Below are 22,738 nucleotides of genomic sequence, written 5' to 3' on the forward strand. Positions count from 1 at the left end.
AGGCTCATCGTACTCTGTCAGAGATCCTTACTCTGGGTACAACTCCATATACGTTTGTGTGTCTATAGATATTCTTATGTTAAACTGTGAAATCGCATGATCATTATTTTCTAAGTCTACTGCTAATATCTTTTTCTAAATATCAAAATATGCTAAAATTTCAAAAGCCATTTAAGAAGGAAAAACTAAATGACTAAATTCACATATAAATTTCTAGTGTTGAAGATGGTTGTCAGTTGAAGTAAGAATAATTTTCTTATCACTGTCTTATAAGGTATATCTCTAATATCTGAGGTTAGCAAGCTTATTTCACATGCGTATGTATAAATAAATAACTGGGTGAAAGGTTAGCAACCTAATGAATTAGGGCTCTATTTACAATTATACTATCAAAACTCATCTAAGGAAGAGCTAAATACTCCAGTGAAAATTCCAAGTCTCATTAACTATGGTGCTGAAAACTTTAATTAAAACAGAACACCTCATTTAAATGATTAGCTTTGACAATTTAAGCATGAGTATAGGTCTAATTTATTAATTTGTTGATCACTGTCTCTGTTATGTGAATTAGATGCCATACGTTAGCCATGTCTCTGAGAAGACACTTCTGAGAAGACAGCAATATTACCACCTGGTTATACCACCCAAGTCATGAGCTGTCACCATCCACTTAAAAAGTCCCAACAGGAAGAATATGTCATCAGCCAAGAATACAAACTTCACGCTACCTTTGTACAATACTTTGCTCCATAAAATGGAATTGGGAACAGGGGGTGATTAACTAACAATACTGAAATAAAAACTATCAACTAATTTCACGCCGAAACCGGTTTGGCTCAGTGGATAGAGCGTCGGCCTGTGGACTGAGGGGTCCCAGGTTCGATTCCGGTCAAGGGCATGTACCTGGGTTGCGGGCACATCCCCAGTGGGGGGTGTGCAGGAGGCGGCTGATCGATGTTTCTCTCCCATCGATGTTTCTAACTCTCTATCTCTCTCCCTTCCTCTCTGTAAAAAATCAATAAAATATATATATAAAAAAAAAACAAAAAAAAACTATCAACTAATTTCAAAACTAAACTTGTTTGAAGGAAAAAAATGAAAATGAATAGATGGGTCAAAATTGTCTTTTGTTCAAAAACCAACTTACAGGTAAGAAATATTTCAAAGCAGATACATCACAGAGACATACATGTCATCTCTGATGAGATAAGTAAATGCTGAGTTAATGAAAACTGATCAAAATGAATGACTTACAAGCATCCCATTTTTAATCCAAGGCTGTCACAATAGCATCACTGCAACACCCAACCCTGCAGCTTCATAAACAAATCCTAGACTTTTAGCCCTGACTGGAGTGGTTCAGTTGGTTAAGCACTATCCTGTGCATCTAAACGTTGCCAGTTTGATTCCCGGTTAGGGCATGAGCCCAGGTTTAGGGCTCCACCCAGGGCAGGGGTGTGCAAGAGGCAGCAATCGCTGCTCTCTCACATCAGTGTTTCTCTCTCTGTCTCCCTCTCCCTTCCTCTCTCTAAAAATTACTTTTATAGTGACGCTTTTAAAAATAATTTTCTGTTTATATTAGTATAAGCACTTTTAATCTATTTCATGCAAAGCATGTCTTAAATGGCAAAAGCTTTGCTCTGCACCAGTATCAGTATTACTGGTTCTGTGTTAAGTGAAAGTTTTTAACGTGGTAAAATTATGCCCACTTACAACGAATGAGGATTTGTCTCTCAAGATAAGAAAAAATTGAAAAATATAATGGGGGAAAAAAGGTCCCATTCATAACCAAAAATAAGGAAAAATCAATCTAAGACTAAATTTAACCAGAAATGAAGACACTCCGGAATTTCACAGAGGAATATTAAAAAATAAAACAAATGGAGGGAGGGAGAGAAAAAGAGGCAAGGAGGGAAAAAATTAAAATAATGAAGATTGCACAAATACCTAAATGAGACGTTTAAAATATTTATAAGGACACAGGTACCTCAATTTAAGCTATACTTTTAATGTGATTTAAATTAAAACCCAAGAAAGTGTGTATGTGTGTGGTTTTTGGTGGGGGAAGGGGAAGAGTTCAAAAAGGTATTCTAAACTTCAAGTAGAAAAATCACAGAATGACCCTCCCCCAACCCCAAACACACATACAGAAAAAGGGGGGGAAAATACAGTAATAAGGGAGACTTTACACTATCAAATTAGAATATTACAAAACCTCAAAACTTAAGACAGTGTAATTCTGGTATAGAAACATATAAATAGATGAGGAGAAAAATATAAAGTCCAGAAACAGATCTCAGTACTGTGGAGAGCTGATATAAGCCTGGGACTGACCTGTTGGTAAAGTCACAATTCCCAGCTTGGATGGCACAGTCCTCTTAGCATAATTAGGCTTGACCTTATGAGGCTCTCTAGATCTTATCTGGGAGCTAATGGGCTGAGGGAAGTGCAGGAAGTGGCCAAAACAAGTGAAACTCACAAGAACTGTGTAACTATGGAAACCACTACCTTGTTTACCTCTCACTATAAAATAAAGGCTCAGTTTGCCTCAGGATCTTTCCCTGTGGCCTCAGCCAGGCACAGGGAAGATCCACGGAGACTAAAGAGAGCTAGAGAGTTCTGAACGTCGTCTCCGTGTAAAACATTCTTCGCCGACTCTGTCCACACCTTTGGGAACCCCTGGACCCCCGGGGCTGGACCCCAGCACAGTACATACTGAAGAACTGCATCTTATTCAGAGATTAGATTATAAAGTTATCACACAAAGTGAAAATTCTCATACAGGCAAAAATTACCCAAGAAAAGTCCTGGATCATGTCAAAATCAGTAGAAACTGAACCATAGGAAGCTCAGAAGTCAAGAACTAACTTTTATTGTTTCTCTTTACATTTCATCTCCCTCACCTCCACAGTCTTTAGTCAAAATGCAAGGATGGCCGAAACCGGTTTGGCTCAGTGGATAGAGCGTCGGCCTGCGGACTGAGAGGTCCCAGGTTCGATTCCGGTCAGGGGCATGTACCTGGGTTGCGGGCATATCCCCAGTGGGAGATGTGCAGGAGGCAGCTGATCGATGTTTCTCTCTCATCGATGTTTCTAGCTCTCTATCCCTCTCCCTTCCTCTCTATAAAAAATCAATAAAATATATTTTAAAAAAAAATGCAAGGATGATATACAGTGCTATTACAAAGAATTAAGTATTTGATGAGAGCTGCTATCCTATTTAGTGAGACCACAATCCTATATAATAAAAGGCTAATATGCAAATAGACCAAACGGTGGAACAACCAACCAACCAAACAGCCGGTCACTATGATGTGCGCTGACCACCAGGGGGCGGTGGGCGCTGGCCACAGCGGGATGGTGGGGCAGGTAAGTGGGGGTGCCAGACCAAGGCGGGACGAGCCTCTGGTGGTTACTGAAAATTCTTTGCTCCCACGCGCCGTGGTCCCACCCGGCGCTCACACCTGCTGCTGGCGCCAGTCCAACTCACACACACTGCCAGTGCCAGCCCTGCTCGCACCTGCTGCTGGTGCCTGGTGCTGGTCCTGATCACTCAGCACCATCAGCAGGTGCAAGCAGTGGCTGTCGGCCCCAATCACCCCTGAGGGCTTCTCTACCTCTCCCTGCTCCTGAGGGGCGATCGGGGCAGCAGCCGCCGCTCGCACTCACTGACTGCACTGGCCCCACTCACTCTTGCTGCTGGTCCCAATCGCTCCACGCCATCAGTGGGTGCGAGTGGAGCCAACACTGTCAATATGTGGGAGCAGCAGTGGCGGGAGCAGGGCTGCCAGCAGACAGGGGATCAGGGGCTGCAGCAGGAGGGGCCAGGCAGGGGTGTGGAGGATGGGCCGAGACCCGCCCCTGTGCCTACCACAGCCTCGCAGCCCACAGTTCAAGGTGCATGAATTATGAATTTGTGCAATGGGCCCCTAGTAATATAATAAAGAGTAAGGAATAGCCTGCAACATGGCCCAGGTAAGGATGGCACCTTTGCCCTTATCCATCATACCAGGAAAGCAGCAGCTGTGGGAGAGGATGCAGGCACTACTACCAGACACATGCCCAGCCTCATCCAGGCAGCTGAAGGTCAGCGCTTTTGCTGTATTTGAGGAAGGTAATGAAAACCTACAGATCAAGCCTTAAGCATCTAAATGAGAATACTCTAAAAATTTTAAGTAGCAAAAATGTTGTTCAATAGGATCAAGATCCCATTTAGGGAGCCTTGACCTAGGGAAAGAAAGGTTTCATGGGGTGATGTCACTGAGCACCCCAATTAGGAAAAAAATTGTTTCAACTTTTCTCAACACCCAATGCCCCTCCATTAATCAACCACACCTTCATATATATGAATGCTTTTGAAAAGTGAAATATTATAGTAGCAGACTTTGTATAGTAAAATTGGGAATAATTTCTCTAATTTTTACATTTTCCATACTAACCATGTACTTCATTTGTTAAAAGAAACTTGCAATATTATAAAAAAGAAAAAACATAATATGAAAGACCACCTCCATTCAAGTTAAATGTTAAGCTAACATCTACATGCTTTCATTTTATGTAAGATTAATCTACCAAAGTTTCTAACAAGAAAAGAACTCACAGTAGGGAGGAAAATATGACTTTTCTGTATTGTTAATGTTAAAGAAATTATTTTAAAAGGCTAGAAGAAACAGCAAGCATATAAACCATTCATTCTGTAAGATGATTCATGCAAAATCACTTTGTACAACATAACAGTTACAAACGTTATCCTAATGCACTGAAAACATCAAAACCTGAAATATGGTAAAAATTATATTTTCCTTGTCAAGGAATTTTTCAGTGTTACAAGTTAGTCATGATTTGTGAATCTCATTGCATCAAAATAAAGGTGACCAAATGTTTTTGGAAAAGTAATTTCACTCTAAAAACCCATGATAATTGAAGGTATTTACTCATACACTCACAGCTAAACAGTAATATCAAATGTTAAGAGCTCGGGGGTACAAAGGACTGAATTCCAAAACTAAGGAACATTTAAATAGGTCAATGATTAAAGTACATTATTCAGTATTTTTTGTAAAGTACAAAACGTGGTAAGACCTTATAAAAACTCTGGCACGTGTTTCCCTCACATATTATGAACTTCATTGGCAGGTTAAGTCAAAACATCATCACAGGTGAAATTAGCAAAAATGGTGGAGTAAAGAACTCCAAAGTGCAGCCCTCCATAAAAGCAACGGAAAAAAAAAAAAAAAATGGCACAACTGTCACAATCAGCTTTCTTGGGATTCGGGAAACTAAAGCTTGCCGCAGCCAGGAGAGCACTTTATGAAGAAAAACCAGGACATTTCAGTAAGAACAGAGAGTTTTGTGGTATATTACCTTACCTTAGTCCCATCCCCCAGCTCTCCAACTCAGCAGTAGCCTTGAAGTAAGACTGCATGTCAGCCACCAGTACCAGAGGAGCAGAACGGGGCCTCATTCTCAAATAATTTTAATTATTTGTTTTGACCTGTCTGGTGGCTTTTAAAAACAAAACAAGTCCAAAAAAAGTACTTGCCCTATTTTGTCCAACTCAGCATTCAACCAGTGCTAAAGGGACCATATGGAAGACATTTACCAGCGAGTATGTTAGTTGCTACTGCCTGAGTTCATGGGTAATAGTTGGACTGAACAGTAGCCTAACTGACAGCTTTGAGGAAAGGGCGGGGAGGGAGTAAGGGCTTTAGGGAATAAGGGCTTTGAACAGCTCTGACATATTCCTGGGAACCCACAAGACCACACACATGCTGAAAGGCCCAAAGAGAGCTGGGTGGCCATACAAATATCAGAAAAAAACACACCTGAAGACAAAAATTGTTATGTGAGAGAAAGGACATTTTAAAATGACTAGAGGCCAATGCATGGATTCGTGCACCGGTGGGGTCCCTCAGCCTGGCCTGGCCTGGCCTGGCTGCCGGAATTGGCCGAAACTGGCTCTCTGACATCCCCCAGGGGTCCTGGATTGCGAGAGGGCAGTTCTCAGGTGACGCACCCAGGAATCGGGCTCCCTCCTCTCTGGTTCTGGGTGCATCACCCGAGAACCGCAGCTGCCAAGTCACCACAGCTCGGCAGCTCCTGCATTGCGCGTCTGCCCCTTGGTGGTCAGTGCGCATCATAGCTACCAGGTGGAGCCTCTGTCCCCTAGTGGTCATTGCGTGTCATAGCTACAGGTCAGACGGTTGAAGGGTCACTTAGGCTTTTATATATATAGATTTAAAAGAAAGTCAATCCATCAAGAATATCAAGCAATTATACATATATGTAAGCCTAAGTCAGAGTCCCAAAATACATAAAGCATAAATTGATAGAACTGAAAGAAGTAGGAAATTCAACAATAATAGTTGGAGACTTCAATACACTACTTTCAATAATGGATATAAAACCTAACAGGAGGTCCAAAGGAAACTGAAAATCTGAACAACATAAACCAAATAGATCTAACGTATCTACAGAACATTCCACCCAACAAGAGCAAAATATACATTCTTCTCCAGGGCACCTGAACATTCTCTAGGAGAGACCATATGTTGGGCCACAAAACAGGTCTCAATAAATTTTAAAAGCTTAAAGTTATACAAATATGTTCTCCAAACAAAATTAGAAATCAGTAACAGAAGGAAATTTGCAAAATTCACCCTGGATATACTTGCTTTTCTCTAATTTTGCCAAGTATGTACCCTAAACATTGTAATAGAGGTTTTGGCCAAGGTGATTAGGCAAGAAAAAGAAATAAAATGCATCCAGATTGGAAAGAACAAAACTATATTTATAAGATGGCATTATCCACTATATAAAACAAACAAACAAACAACAACTAATGTATCCACAAAAATGTCTATTAGAATTAATAGAGTTCAGTAAGTTTTTATACTCTATACCGTTTTGGAAGCTTTATAAACCTGGAATTACTGAGATTTTTCATATCAGTGATGCTCTTTGCAAATACCTAAATAGTTTAAGATAAAAATGCAATTTACCTTAAAATGCTTAGTTTAACAGAATCAATTCTATGTTAAACACGGCTAATTCTGACATTAGGGAATCAGAGTATGATTTTATGTCAACTGCCTCTGTCTAAGAAACCACCAGATGAGTCACAGGAGAAAGAGCACAGAACTTGGAATTGGCCACTGGCAGAGAAAGCCAACCTCTATGGAACGCTCTAATTAACAAATTTGTAATTAACAAGTGTAACCTAGGCAAAAAGATAAATCACTAAAAACCATTTCCCCAGATTAGACAGGCCTAAGCAAAGCCTCAAGTCAGTCAGATGTTTCAAAACAACAAGGAAAGACTCTAAGGGACTTCGTGTTTCAACCAATAATGGACATTCTAAAAAGTCTGAAATACCCCAGTAAGGGGTGGGAATTAAAATAAGCTCCCCAGGAAAAGATCAGCTTTAATAAACCATTAAATTCAGTAAGATCACTATTATCAAATCAATAAACATTGATATTTTTCACAATCAACTAATCCTCCCAAAACCCATACCTCCATCCCGCCCCCCCCAAAAAAGAAAAGAAAGGCATTTACCTCTTCTAAGCTAGGGAGCGAAGAAGAAGATACTGTTCGAGATGACAATGAGTGAAATGGCTCTTGACCAATAGCGTGTTGATGATTCTGTATTTGTACAAAAGGGTTTTGTGGTGGCCTGTGAGGCAATGGAGATAGGCCATAGGGAAAACCTGGCCCCATCAGGTGATTCTGTTGTAAGTTAGCAAAAGTCCATGCTCCATCAGATGCCAGGTATTTCAGGGGAGGAGGGGCAAGGTGTTCAGATGGCAACGAGAAAGGAGAGCTGAATATCTGGGGTGGTAGTCGCTGCGGAAATGCTGGGTTGTTGGCTACTTCAACGTCTCTGCTATTGTCGTTAAAGTTAGAAAAATGGCTACTGTGGTCTGTACTGGAAGGGGGAGAGGGGACTGCTGGTGGGCTCCTAGTCTGAATTTGTCTATACTGCAAAAGTCTTGATTGAGGTGGTGGCATCTCAGCTAGTTCCCGTGCTTCACTTTGATCACGATTGGACAGTTCTCTGAGTAAGTCCTGAAACCTACATGAAGACGATGAAATGTGAGGAGGAGAAAACAAAAGAAAAGCTCCATCATGTTAAGGAGAGCTTAGTCAGCTACGTGTGCAATTTCTACAAACAAAATCATAACACATAACTTGAACTAACATTAATTTATCTCAAATATAAGCATTAATACTTGACAGATGTGGAATTAAAGACACTAAATATGTTCAAGTACCTGATTTCTTTCTTCTCCCTTTGTATTAAAAACAACTGTCCTAGTCTCTACATGCCCTTGATAACTGGCAGTGATAAAAGGTCACCATAATGGTGGGCCTTAATCAGAAGGGATTAGGAAACACTTCGGTGCATTCACATGACACTAGCCCTAAAAACAAATTTAGTGTCAGTAATGAAAACTCATAAATACCGGTAGTTAAAAGAAGGTAGAATTCTGTGCTACTAGGAAAAAGTTAATAACAAATTCATAATTTTTAACCACTGATTTACTTCTGCCTTCATTCATTCTTTATAAGTATTATTACTGAGTAAGAAGAAAAAATAAATTACTGAGTAGGACAGTATGTTTCTCTTTTAGAAGAGACCCCACATCACTTCTCGGCCTTTCGGCTAAGACCAAGTGCAGAAGAGACCACGAAGCACAGAGCCATGTTAGCTTAGAGTTCACAGCAGGTTGTCCATACCCAGATTTGCAGAGTTAAACTGATTCTCTATATTTCAGAGTCAATCAATAGAACTGTGTAGTATGTGTCCAGAAGGCCAGTATCCAATTTCTTTGGGACAATATTCCAACTTAAGGCTAAAAGGATAGCATTCAAGAATGAAAAGAGTAGGTGGGTCATGTTTGAGGCTGGTTTTAGTTGCTAAAATACCTTGACTCTGTTGTTTCTGCTTCACCTTCGGCACTGCTGGGCAGCTTCCAGTCTGCCTTCACTGGCGACTGATGTAATCCAATGGGCGGCTGAGGAAGATGCTGGAGGTGAGGATGAGGCTGTTGATGGTGTGAGTATGGAATACTGCCCTGACTCAGGTAGGCGTGATGCTCATTCCACTGCTGTAACCGCACTTGCTGCTGTCGTAATGTGTCCAGGGCTACACTCCCATGCATACGATCTGCAAAAACATTTGCGAAAAGTTTAAGTTTTCATGCATTCAGGGTTTCCAGTAACTTTTTTCAAGAGTTTTTACAACCAGATTTTCTCTACAAAGAATTGGCTACAGTTTGGGCTTTGGAGAAAGCAAATGTTTTTTAAATTTGCCAGTAACCAGAGTTATCATAATGATGATGATGATAATCACATAACCTGCCATCGACTGGATGCTTAATGTTATATAGCATTTGGAACTAGATTCTGATTATTACACTAAGTGATTGATTTTTGCTGGCATTATTTAAAGAAATGAATCAAACCTGATCCACATTAATATTGCAAAGTACATGTCATTTTAAGTAAATAATCTCTGAATTTGTCACATTCGGTAGTGACAGGGGAACTTACCTAAAGCCTCTCCTATTGGCAATCCTGGGGGGTTCTCATCAGTGAAGTTATTCAGATGTGAAGGAAGAAGGGGGCCAGGCTGTGCAATGGCTCGCAAGGGACTGTGGCCTTCTTGCAGCATGGGAGGGGGCTGCTCAGGGATCACAGCCTCTGCAGGAGGGGACTGTGGTCGATGAGAAACTGCATTATTAAAAAAAGCATTGTTGGGCCCTGCCTGGTAGGCAGGAGAAAGCTGAGGAGGTGGCTGTGGAGGCAGCTGATTCAAAGGATTCTGCTGCTGGACTACCTGATTTGGTTGGGGTGGCATTTGGTTTGCTTGTTCAGGCAAATTATTCTGCTGCTGGTTTAACAAGGCATGCTGCTGTGGAACTGGAAATGGTGCTCTTGGTAACTGGGGAAGGGGATGAAAATGGCGACCGGGGATGGCATACTGTGCAGGGGGAGCAGGAAGGGGAAGGTTTATGTGTCTTGGGTTGAGATTATCTTTGCGATGAAATTTGGTATTGGGATAAACACCAGGACGTGATTCAGGACTTCTGTTCTGTGGATTTGATTCCAAATCAATCTAGGAAAAAATGAGAAGTCTTTTTTTAACAGCGGAAAATCCAAGTCTGGTGACTCTCCTCCTTTCCCCACCCCTAGCACATCTTAAGGATATTATACATTCTTATCAGTAACAGCAGGAGTACAGGGTACCAAATCAATCACTTTCTGACAATAAAATTAGGGAATAAGTATTTTTTAAATTAGGAAAGGTGAAACAGATAAACAGCATATTAAATCTGAGTCATAAGAAGAGATATTGCCATTTTATTAACATATCCACTTTAATTCCTTCAAAAAACATTATTTTTAATTTCACACTTTCTTCCTTAGAAGATAACCATTTCTTTCTTTAGGATATAAATCATTAAAATGTGTTCTTTCCTTCTGATTTTATTATTTTTATATCTCTTTCTTCAAACATACCTCTATTAATTTAAAAAACGTGAAGTGAACAAATAATTTATATATCACCTTTGTATAATCAGTTTGGTTATCAATTTTTGCCATTAGTTACTGACATTTATTTATTCTTTCAAGAAACAATATTTGAGGGCTTTCCAAGGGCATTGTACCTGGTGCTGGAGATTAGACAGCAATAAGAAGATTTAGTCTGTGCCCACGAGAGCTTAGAGCAGCAGGGGTTGACCAGCTATGGCCCCCAGGCCATTTCCAGCCCAACAGACTTTTGTAAGTTTTGCTGGAACACAGCTCATTCATTTACATGCTGGCTATGGCTGCTTTCTCACCATAGTGGCAGAGTTGAGCAGTTGCAACAGAAAACATGACCCACGAAGCCTGAAGATTTACTATCTCGTCTTTGGCAGAAAAAGTTTGCTAAGCCCTGGCTTAGAGTCCAGTAGAGGACACCAACACGTAACTATAAAATGAGAAGTGCTGTAATGGAAATGATGAGATCCTAGTGCCTGGAAAAATTAAAAGTGGCTTTACACAGGCTACGGCAATTCTACTGAATTTTGCATAAAGAGCTGGAATTTTCCAGGGAGGTAAGGGCATTCTCGGTAAAGGTAATAGCTTATACAAAGGTGGAGAGAGGATAAAAAGTAGGCACATTTGAAGAGCATGACAAGTTTTGTGTACAGAGAGGTGGAACTTCACTTGTTTATGTATTGGTTTTCCCCTTCTTGACAAATGAAGATGCAAGAGTTCAATTACACATGACCTCTTGAATGATTCAATACTGGGCATAAACATTTTTTCAATCCTATAAATTGTGACAAGTTCCAAAGGCTTATAAATAAACTAGGGAATGCAGCCATCCTGAAACATGAGTCTGATTGTAAGTGGTGGCAACGTGAAAAATGAAATATAAGGCAGAAAGAAGCAATTTTTGTTTTCCATCTCTGACAAAGCACTCAATGAGCTCCTTTGGTACATCAATGTCCTTACAAGTTTCAATGTTGAAATAGTCACTGAAGATTACCTGCCTCACCAAAGGCTCTCAAGTTAGAAATGGAACTGGCCACTCCCAAGAACATAGAACAACTAGCTTGTTCCTGAATTGAAGCTGAGGTACACCTAGTGAGCAAGCTATGGCAACTGATGGTTTCAATGTGCCAGTCCAATCCCAAGTGCACTCTCATCTCTAATCACTAGCCCTAATGGACTGCCATTACATTGGGCCAATAAGTTCCTTAAGATTACTAGGTGTATACAAATTGTCTAGAAAATGAAATGAGCAGGATGACCACTCTGTCCCAGTGGGCCCAAGCTGCTGCAATACCTGCTTTTCAAATGTCTCAGAGCTTGATTAAGGTTCTTTATAAACAAACATTTTTTTATTTTAATAAATTTTTTTATTTTAATTACTGACACTACATTCAGCTGGGATGTACTTTTTCGAAGACTGTTGATATGCACACTTTGATTGCACGAGAGAGACCATGATTAGATGTCAAGGTTGTCTATGGATAAGAGCTGTTCTAATTGCCTCCTTCACTTCTAACTTTGACATAGACAGGAAGCTAGGCCAGTGCCAGAGAAATTTAGATCAAGACGTGCTACTTTATGATAGTACAAAGGGCTAGGAGAATAGAGAACTGTAAGGTCTGAAGGAGTCTGGGTCTACAATTATCAGAATTAAACAATCACTTTCCTCTTAATAGTGAGTTCCTGACTCAAGGAGAACTAGGAAGTCCTCTCCCCCCCACCCCTTTGCAGGACAAAGCATCAGGGTAGGAAAGAAAATAAAACATGTCTATTGGGTTGCCTAGTCTTCTAACAGGGAAGGATCATAATGGAAATTTTAAAACAAGGACCTAAAAGACACTTAGCTATCCTGGCTTCAGTTGCTCTGACAGCACCTAAAACTCTTATCCTGGATTTTGACTACCGCTACACTGTCCCAACATGCCCTGTTCTCTCCCTGCTCCTCTCCCAAATACACGACTTCCACTTTCACTGCCACAGCCCTCTTTCTCTATTGGGAACTTCCCTGGCTGCCTCATTCCCACTGCAGCCCCTCCAGGGGAACTGAGTCCTCCCAGCTGTTGAAACTGAGTGAGAGCTACTTATGAGACATAATTAACTGACTATAGAGAGCAGTTGCTCAAAGCAAGGCTGGGGTTGGAGATCCAGATTTGGAAGTCATTATCATGGAAATGGACTAGTGTATAATAAGAAACCATAGTATGCAAGGAGAGGTGTGGGGCAGTGACAGAACCCTGAAAACCCTCAACTTAAGGATTAGGAAAAGATGGGAAGGAGGTGGACAAGAACTTATAAAAGAGACAGAAGGTCATGTTAGAAAGAACTGTGAAAAGTAAAAATGTGTGTCACAAAAACCGAAAGAAAATAAGATGGTCAAGATGAAAGAAGTAGAAAATAGTGCCAAATACCAAAGATAAGTCAAATAAGACTACAACTGAAGCATGTGCATAGCATTTGGTCCCTTAGAACCCAACAGTTTTGATGAAATGTTGAGGCCTGATACTAGACTGTGCTAGTTAAGAAACATAAAAATAAAGATGAGGTAGGAAGGAGAAATTAGGTAGTAGCTATAAGAAGATGAAGATAAAGAAAGTGTCTTTTTAAAAAACAGTCTATCGATCAATTTACTTATGGACTGAAAAGGAAGAACCTGTAGCCAAAACGAATCCAAAGATAAATGAGAAGAGGAAACAAGGTCGGTGAGGTGACCAAGAGAGAGATTAGTTTTAATGAGAACTTCTTCTCTAAGCCTGGTGATAAGGAAGCAAAGATGTTCAAGGACGTAGAAAAGTGCTAAGTTTAAGGTTTTAAATTAACAAGGTGAAATCCTGATGACCGAAGTCTAAGGCAAAATCGTCTCCTGATCAAAAGGATAACAGAAATTGGAAGATAATCAGGCATGAGAAGAGCTGCTGAGAAAACTGGGCAAAAGAAGCTGGGTACATGTAAAAGAAATGTGGGGAGCACCTCGGGTTCCCCCAGGTTAGACAACATAAATGTGTGTGGCACTAATTCAGTCAATAATTTGGTTTTCCCTAACTAGCTCACAAGCACAGATGAACAAATGGATAAAGAGTTAAGGATTTATACAGTGGGTCTGAGGCGAGAACAAGGTGAGTGACTTGAGAAAGTTAAGTCTTCCTCTGAGGAAGTTAATTTTTCCTTCTTCTTCACTATACAGCTTCTATTCTGAGAATTATTTTTTTAAGACAATTTTTAATGACACATCTATTAGCCATGTCTTCACTGACTACTCTGTCATGGAAAGTCTCTAAGTTCAAGTCTATCACCAATATCACAATTTGAGAAAAGTATACTGATAAATTAATAATGTAGCCAAAAAAAAAAAAAAAAAAAGATGGAAGGAGAGAGGGTAACATGACCCACCAGACCACTGTGAAACAATAACATTAAAAATACACATAAAAAGGTAAATTTTTTATAAAACATTAAGATTCCAAGATGACCAATCAGACTAACTCCATTAGAACAATGCAGTCACTAAATGTAGGCAGCATACCTGTTTTGATTCTGTAAGCTTTTTCTCTGGTGTTCGAATCTTATTAATTTCAGGTCCAGGATTATTTGTATCACTTTTACCTAAGAAGATATTTTAAAATTTTTATAAATAGTCTCCAGTAAGAATGTTATATTTCCAATGACTACCCAATATTAGACAAAAGAAAAACTTTAAACATTTTTCAGCCATTATTATCAATTTGTATTACTGCTTGAGTTTTGTTCTTAAATATTCAGAGGCAGTTTCTCTGCAAGAAAGAAAATTTATAAATATAGCAAACCACATTGACAAGGCAAAAGCTTTACAAAAGGATAATCTTAAAACATCAAATAATTCCAAAGATAACAGCCCAATCTCCAGATATTTACAGCCTAATTTTTCGTAAACTAGACATAGAAAAAAACCTGGCATTCTTGCTTATTTATAAAGGTTCAAAAATTTGATCATTTATAAATGCAATTAAGCAAAATCTAAATAACGTATCAATCTAATTTAGTAAAGGAATCTAAACTGAGTAAAAATATTCTGAAACGTATGTATGCTGTTTAAAAGTAACAGATATTGAACTAAATATAAGTGAAGGAAGCAAAATTAAGGTTAAAAATATCACAATTATAACAGACAATGCCATTTCATGCATGTAAAAGGCTTTTACTATATAAGAATTAACTGATGGAAATTTTCAATTCTTGAAAGAATCCTTGATTTGGGTTCTTGTTCAAAAACATAGAGCTGAAACTTTAAAATAAATTACTACTAACCTTCAAGAAATAAGAACTACAATGTCTGAGATGAAACACACACTGAATGAAATTAGCAGCAGATTAGACAATGCAGAAGAAAAGATTAGTGAAGCTGAAGGCAAAATATGCAAAATAAAATACAAAAAGAAAATTGATTTTTTTTTTTTAAATGAAAAAGCACCTGTGAAGTGTGGGGAAACTTTAAGCAGACTAATATACGGGTAGTTGGAATTCCTCTGAAGAGGAGAGAAGGTTAAGACAGAAAAAAAAATCTAAAGAAATAGTTAAAACTTTCCAAACTTGATGAAAACTGTAAATTATCCAAGAAGCCCAACAAAGCCCAAACACAAGAAGCATGACAAAAACTATACCAAGAAGTGTTATAATCGAATTACTAAAACTAGTATAAAAGAAACTCTTAAAAGCAGTTAGGGGAAAAAAACACATTTCATACAGAAAACAAACATAAGGGTGATTTCAGATTTCTCTGAAAAACTTCACCACCAGCAGACCTGCACTACAAGGAATGTTAAAATTACTTTGGGCAGAAGGAAAATTGTATCAGATGAAAACATGAATATATAGAAAAAAATAAAGATTACCAGAAATGCTAACTACATGGGTAATGTAAAATATTATTTTTCTTATTAAAAACTCTTTAAAAGTACATGGATATTTTAAGAAAAGTAACAATGTTTGGAGCTTATAACATATGTAAAAGTAAAACGCATTATAACAATATGATAAAGTCAAGAAGAGAAAAAAATGAAATGTTGTAAGGTTCTTTTACTGTACATGAAGTGGTAAATATAAATTGTAAACTAGACTGTGGTAAGTTTAAGATGTATACTATAGAGAGAAACCAAGATGGCGGCATAGGTAAACACCGGAGATTGCTGCCTCACACAGCCACTTCAAAAATACAACGCAAAGACGGAACGAACATCACTCAGAACCACAGGAAGGCTGGCTGAGTGGAAATTCTACAACTAGAAGGAAAGAGAAAAGCATACTGAGACTCAGAGGAGGCGCAGTGTGGAAGTAAAATACTAAGGTGCGGAGGAGGTGCATGTGGAGTGGGCTGGCGGCTGAGGGTGCGGTTGTCGTTTTCAATCAGGAGGGAGTCTCAGACTCTAAGCTCCAGTTCCGGGTGAGTCTCTAGGGACCCAGACTCATACGGGAGAAGCGGGACTGTCTGGCAGCGGTCGGAACTCGAGGGCAGCTTTCTCTCCGAGGGGCTTGCAGCGATTACCGCGACATTGAGAAGCAAAGCCTCTGAGGGGAGGACTGAGAGCAGCCATAACTGCTAGCCCCACCCTGTTGATCCCGTGGGACCCACCCTGCCCAAGCCCTGCAGGGAGGCTTTTGCTGGATAGCCTCAGGCAAAGGCTAGATTAGCACCTCCCTAGAGATCCAGGAGCCAGGAAGCCCAGAGGTCAGAGTGGGACCATCCAGTTTGCAGCTCCATGGAAACATAAAGGACACACTCAGGGGGCAGACTCAGTGAGGACCAAAGCCCCATTGAAGCAAGTCTTGCCCCAGAGGGGCGTCTCCAGCACAGAAGTTCTCCCACTGCAGACACAGCTGATTCTCACAGCCAATTGGCCTGGAGGCCAATTCCTCCCAGTGATACCTACAACAATCAAGGCTTAACTACAACAAGACTGTGCACAAAGACCACAAGGGGGTGCACCAAAGAGTGTCCTCCTCAGGTAATTGGGGAGGCTGAACCACTGGGCCCTAGAGGACACTTAGCCAAGAAAACCATTGTATCAACACAGGGAAGCATAAAAAATGCGGAGACAAAGAAAAAGGACACAAATGACAGAAATGGAGGAAAGCAAACTACTGGATATAGAGTTCAAAACCACACTTTTAAGGTCTTTCAATAATTTTCTAGAAACTGCCGATAAACTTAATGAGATCTACAAGAAATCTAATGAGACCCTCGATGTTGGTCCAACTAGAAATTAAGCATACACTGACTGAAATAAAGAATATTATACAGACTCCCAACAGCAGACTAGAGGATTGCAAAAATCAAGTCAACGATTTGAAATACAAAGAAGCAAAAAACACCCAACCAGAAAAGCAAAATGAAAAAAGAATCTGAAAATACGAAGATAGCGTAAGGAGTCTCTGGGACAGCTTCAAGTGCACCAACATCCGAATTATAGGGGTGCCAGAAGAAGAGAGAGAGCAAGATATTGAAAACCTATTTGAAGAAATAATGACAGAAAACTTCCCCTACCTGGTGAAAGAAATAGACTTACAAGTCCAGGAAGCGCCGAGAACCCCAAACAAAAGGAATCCAAAGAGGACCACACCAAGACACATCATAATTAAAATGCCAAGAGCAAAAGAAAAAGAGAGAATCTTAAAAGCAGCAAGAGAAAGAAAGTCAGTTACCTACAAGGGAGTACCCATAAGAATGTCAGCTGATTTCTCAACAGAAACTTTGCAGGCCAGAAGGGAGTGGCAAGAAATATTCAAAGTGATGAATGCCAAGAACCTACAATCAAGATTACTTTATCCAGCAAAGCTATCATTCAGAATTGAAGGTCAGATAAAGAGCTTCACAGATAAGGAAAAGCTAAAGGAGTTCATCACCACCAAACCAGGATTATATGAAATGCTGAAAGGTATCCTTTAAGAAGAGGAAGAAGAAGAAAAAGGTAAAGATACAAATTTTGAACAACAAATACACATCTATCAACAAGTGAATCTGAAAATCAAGTGAATAATCTGATGAACAGAATGAACTCGTGATTATAATAGAATCAGGGGCATAGAAAGGGAGTGGACTGACTATTCTTGGGGGGGAAAGGGGTGTGGGGGATGCGGGAAGAGACTGGACAAAAATCGTGCACCTATGGATGAGGACAGTGGGTGGGGAGTGAGGGAGGAGGGTGGGGTGGGAACTGGGTGGAGGGGAGTTATGGGGGGAAAAAAGAGGAACAAATGTAATAATCTGAACAATAAAGATTTAATAAAAAATAAAAAAAGATGTATACTATAAACCTAAAGAAAATACTGAAATAATAGTTATAGCTAATAAGCCAATGAAGAAGATAAAAGGGAATCATAAAAATATTCAAGCAATCCAAAAGAAGGCAGAGTAAAAGAAAAAAGGAAACAAAAAAAAAGTTTGGACAAATTAAAAAAACCGATAGAGCAAGATGATAAAAATCAAGCCTAACTATATTAATAATCACCGTAAGTATAAATGGTCTAAACAATCCAATTAAAAGAAAGAGATTATCATATTGGATTTTTTTAAAAATCAAGAGCCAACTATATGCTTTTTAAAAGAAATGCATTTGAAATATAAATACACTAATAGAGTAAAGGGTCAATAAATGATATACCGTAATAACAATAGTTAAAACAATTATTGATATTAAGCAAAGTAGATCTCAGAGCAAAGAATATTACCAGGGATAAAGAAGATCATTCCATAATGGTAAATTAGTTAATTAATTAAAAGCAGGGTATTTTAAATGTCTATGTACCTAACAACAGAATTTCAAAATTCATCAAGCAAAACTTAAAGAAAAATAGACAAATATTAATTATATTTGAAGATTTCTATTTTTATTTACATACATATATACATATATATGTATACATATATATATATATATATATATATATATATATATATTACGTATGTATCCTATCTAATAAAAGAGAAACATGGTAATTGGCGTACGACCGCTACCCTTCCCATTGGCTAATCAGCGAGATATGCAAATTAACTGTCAGCCAAGATGGCGGCCAGCAGCCAGGCAGCTTGAAACTAACATGAGGCCTGCTTGCTTCAGTGACGGAGGAAACCAACGTTCCCCGCCTGCCTTGCTGGCCTCTGAGCCTGCAGTTTAAGAAACATTGTAACAAATATAGAAGCTAAACAAAACCCCAGAAACCTGCTTTCAGCGAGCCCGGGATCTCAGGGCTGGAGTTGATACAGAGTTTCGATTATAGAACCTAAACAAACCAGATACCTACTTTCAGCAGCTGAGGCCTCAGAGCTGGAGCCAGAGCTAAAGCTGGCCCAGAATAAAAAGGAAAAAAGGAGCAGTTGGGAGCTTCAGTCCCAGCCTGAAAACAGCCCTCAGCCCCTCACCCAGGCTGGCCAGGCACCCCAGTGGGGACCACCACCCTGAAGGGTGTGTGACCAGCTGCAAACAGCCATCACCCCCTCACCCAGGCTGGCCAGGCACCCCAGTGGGGACCCCCACCCTGATCCAGGACACCCTTCAGGGCAAACCAGCCAGCCACCACCCATGTACCAGGCCTCTATTCTATATAGTAAAAGGGTAATATGCCTCCCAGCACAGGAATCAGCGGAGCCGCGAGGCCTCCCGGCACCGGGATCAGTGTGACAGGGGGCAGCGCCCAAAACCCCTGATCGCCCTGCGGCTCTGTGTGTGACAGGGGGCGGGGCCACAACCTCTCTGTTCCTAACAGGGGAAGGCGTCCCAACCCTGATTGGCCCTGCTCTGTGCCTGATAGGGGGAGCTCCCCAACCCCCTGATCACCCTGCAGCTCTGTGTGTGACAGGGTGCGGCGCCCCAACCCCCCACCCCACAGGCCCTGCTCTGTGTGTGACAGGGTAGAGTCATAACCTCCCCATCGGCCCTGCCCTGAGTGTGACAGTGGCGGCGCCCCAACCCCCTGATCCGCCCTGCTCTGTGTGTGACAGGGGGCAGTGCCCCAACTCCCCTATCGGCCCTACTCTGTGAGTGACAGGGGGGAGCTCCCCAACCCCCTGATTGACCCTGCTCTGTGCGTGACAGCGGGGAGCTCCCCAACCCCCTGATTGACCCTGCTCTGTGCGTGACAGGGGGTGGCGCCGCAACCTCCCCATCGGCCCTGCCCTGAGTGTGACAGGGGGCAGTGACCCAACCCCCCAATCGGCCCTACCCTGAGCGTGACTGAGGGTGGCATCGCAACCTCCCAATCCGCCCTGCTCTGTGCATGACAGGGGGCGGCGCCCCAACTCCCCAATCGGCCCTGCTCTGAGCCCAACCAGGGGCTGCACCTAGGGATTGGGCCTGCCCTCTGCCACCCCGGAGCAGGCCTAAGCCAGCAGGTCGTTATCTCTCGAGGAGTCCCAGACTGCGAGAGGGCACCGGCCGGGCTGAGGAACCCCCCCGCCCCCCCGAGTGCACAAATTTTTGTGCACTGGGCCTCTAGTGTGTGTGTGTGTGTGTGTGTGTGTGTGTGTGTATATATATATATATATGTATGTATATGTATTTACATATATTTTAATATAGAATGCTTCACAAATTTGTGTGTCATCCTTGTGCAGGGGCCATGCTAATCTTCTCGGTATTGTTCCAATTATAGTATATATGCTGCTGAAGCAAGCACTTAAAGATATCTTTTTTATTGAATTCAGAGAGGAAGAGAGAGGGAGAGATAGATAGAAACATCAATGATGAGAGAGAATCACTTATAGGCTGCCTACTGCACACCCCCTACTGGGGATCAAGCCCACAACCCAGGTATGTGCCCTTGACCAGAATCGAACCTGGGACCCTTCAGTCCACAAGCCGACGCTCTATCCACTGAGCAAAACCGGCTAGGGCATATTTGAAGATTTCAATATTCCTCTCTCAATATTTATTTTTTTTTTATTAAGTAGGTAGAAAATCAGCAAGGATATAGCAGACTTAAGCAATCCTATCAACCAATTTGACCTAATTAACATTTATAGAGCACTCCTTTCTTCTCAAGTGCACAGGGAAAATTTACAAAGATAGACCACACAGTGAGTCATAAAACAAAACTCAGTAAATTCAAAAGGATTCGATTCATATAAAATTTGTTCTCTTACCACAATGAAATTAAAGTAGAAGTCAATAATAGAAAAATTCTTAGAAAATCTCCAATGATTAAAAAATAAAACTCGCCTTCCTAAATAATCCATGGATGTAATTTGAAGAGAAGTTATAAAGTATACAGAATAAAATGAAATAAAAATATAACACTGTACTACTGAGGAGAAAAATTATAACATTAATTACCTGTATTAATCTTTCACCTTAAAAATATATATGCAAGAGCTGTAGACTGAAAATTTTTTTAAAAAATGAAAAAGATTAAAGATCTTGAGAGAGACATGTCCTCTTCATATATCAGAATACTCAATATTGTTTTTTGATATCAATTCCCCCCATATTGACCTACAGATTCAACACAATCCCAATCAAAATCCCAGCAGGCTTTTCTGTTCTGAAACTCATGAGCTGATTCTAAAATGCATGTGGAAAAGCAAAGGACCTGGAATAGACAATTTTGAAAAAGAACAAAATTGGAAGATTTATATTACTTGATTTTAAGGCTTATAAAGCTATAGTAATCAAGACAGTGTATTTGGAATAAACACAAACATGTGCATCAATAGAAAAGAGCAGACTTCACATATGTAGTCAACTGATTTCCAAAAGAGGCACCAAGTTAGTTTAAGGGAAGGACAGTGTTTTCAAATGGTGCTGAAACCACTGAATATATTTACTAGTATATGCAAAAACAAAACAAAACCACTTCAATTCTTACCTCACACCATATACAAAAATTAACTCAAAATGAACCTACTGTAACAGCTAAAACTATGAAACTTATAGAAAAAAATAGATGATCTTTGTGATCTTGAATAAGGCAAAAAATTTTAGACTGTTATGAAAATGAAAAGGCAAGCCACATCCTGGGAGAAAATATTTCAAAACATATGTTTAATTAAAGATTTGTATCCAGAATGTATAAAGAATTCTCATGATGTAATAAGACAAACCAATAAAAATGCAGGCAAAAATTAAGAATACATGCTTCATTAAAGATATACAGATATCAAATAAGCCCAATAAAAAAATATTCAACATCATTAATTATCAGGAACATGCAAATTAATACCACAATCAGATACTATCAGATAACCACTAGCAAGGGTAAAGTTAAAAAGACTGACAATATCAAGTGCTGACTAGAAATCTCATACATTACTAGTAGAAATGAAAAATGGTCCAGTCACATTTGAAAATAGTATGGCAACTTCTTATAACATTTCACTCCTGAATGTTTATCCAAGAGAAATGAAAATACATGTTCACACATATGTTCATAGCAGCCTAGGAACCAAAAATTAGAAATAACTAGGGTGTCCATCAATTGACAAACAGATAAAAATACTGTAATGCATCCATGTAGTGGAATATTAATCAACAGTAAAAATGAACAAACAATTGACACAGGTAACATGAATGAATCTCAAACGCATTAAGCTAAGTCAGTGGTCAGCAAACTGCGGCTCACTAGCCACATGCGGCTCTCTGACCCCTTGAGTGCGACTCTTCCACCAAATACCGACTTCTGGGCATGGGCCACGAAGTTTCAATCACACTGTACATGCACGCCCACACGTGGTATTTTATGGAAGAGCCACACTCAAGGGGCCAAAGACCTGCATGTGGCTCGCCAGCTGCAGTTTGCTGACCACTGAGCTAAGTAAACAAAGCCAAACACAAAAAAACTACTTCCCCTATGACTCTATTTATGATATACTAATGTAGAGACAAAAGTCAGATTAGTGGTTGCCCAGGGCTGGGAATTGGAGGAGACTTACTGCAAAGGGATATGAAGGAACTTTTTGAGGTCATGTGAATATCCTGTATTAACAACTCTGTATATTTTGTCAGAACACATCAACATTTTAAAAGAGTGAATTTTACTGTATATAAATTATACCTCAATAAACCTAATGTTAAAAAATAGAGTAGGCCCTGGCCGGTGTGGCTGTTAGTTGGAGCATCGTCCTGTGCATGGAAAAGGGTTTGATTTCTGGTCAGGGCACATACTCAGGTTTCTGGTTCGATCTCCAGCTGGAAGGTATATGGGAGGGCAATTGATCGATGTTTCTCTCT

General features: G+C 40.1%; 1 protein-coding gene and 1 non-coding gene across 12 annotated transcripts in view; both read right to left on the reverse strand.

Annotated features, from left to right (window-relative positions):
• HELZ (helicase with zinc finger) overlaps positions 1 to 22,738 on the reverse strand; it is a 124,792-nt gene that overhangs the window by 10,495 nt on the left and 91,559 nt on the right. For 10 of the 11 annotated variants that reach the window (XM_036339890.1, XM_036339887.1, XM_036339889.1 and 7 more), the window contains 4 exons: positions 14,068 to 14,147; positions 9,555 to 10,119; positions 8,928 to 9,168; positions 7,557 to 8,073 (listed from right to left, as the gene is read on the reverse strand). In XM_036339890.1, the coding sequence (XP_036195783.1) occupies positions 7,557 to 8,073; positions 8,928 to 9,168; positions 9,555 to 10,119; positions 14,068 to 14,147 (1,403 nt within the window). The remainder of the gene's footprint in view (positions 1 to 7,556; positions 8,074 to 8,927; positions 9,169 to 9,554; positions 10,120 to 14,067; positions 14,148 to 22,738) is intronic. The other variant, XM_036339888.1, reaches the window with a different exon arrangement.
• Positions 20,083 to 20,189, reverse strand: LOC118672619. The gene has a single exon (XR_004973160.1). It is a non-coding gene; the product is annotated as a U6 spliceosomal RNA (small nuclear RNA).

This window comes from Myotis myotis, unplaced genomic scaffold (genome assembly GCF_014108235.1).
Source record: "Myotis myotis isolate mMyoMyo1 unplaced genomic scaffold, mMyoMyo1.p scaffold_m19_p_17, whole genome shotgun sequence".
Taxonomy (NCBI): Eukaryota; Metazoa; Chordata; class Mammalia; order Chiroptera; family Vespertilionidae; genus Myotis; species Myotis myotis.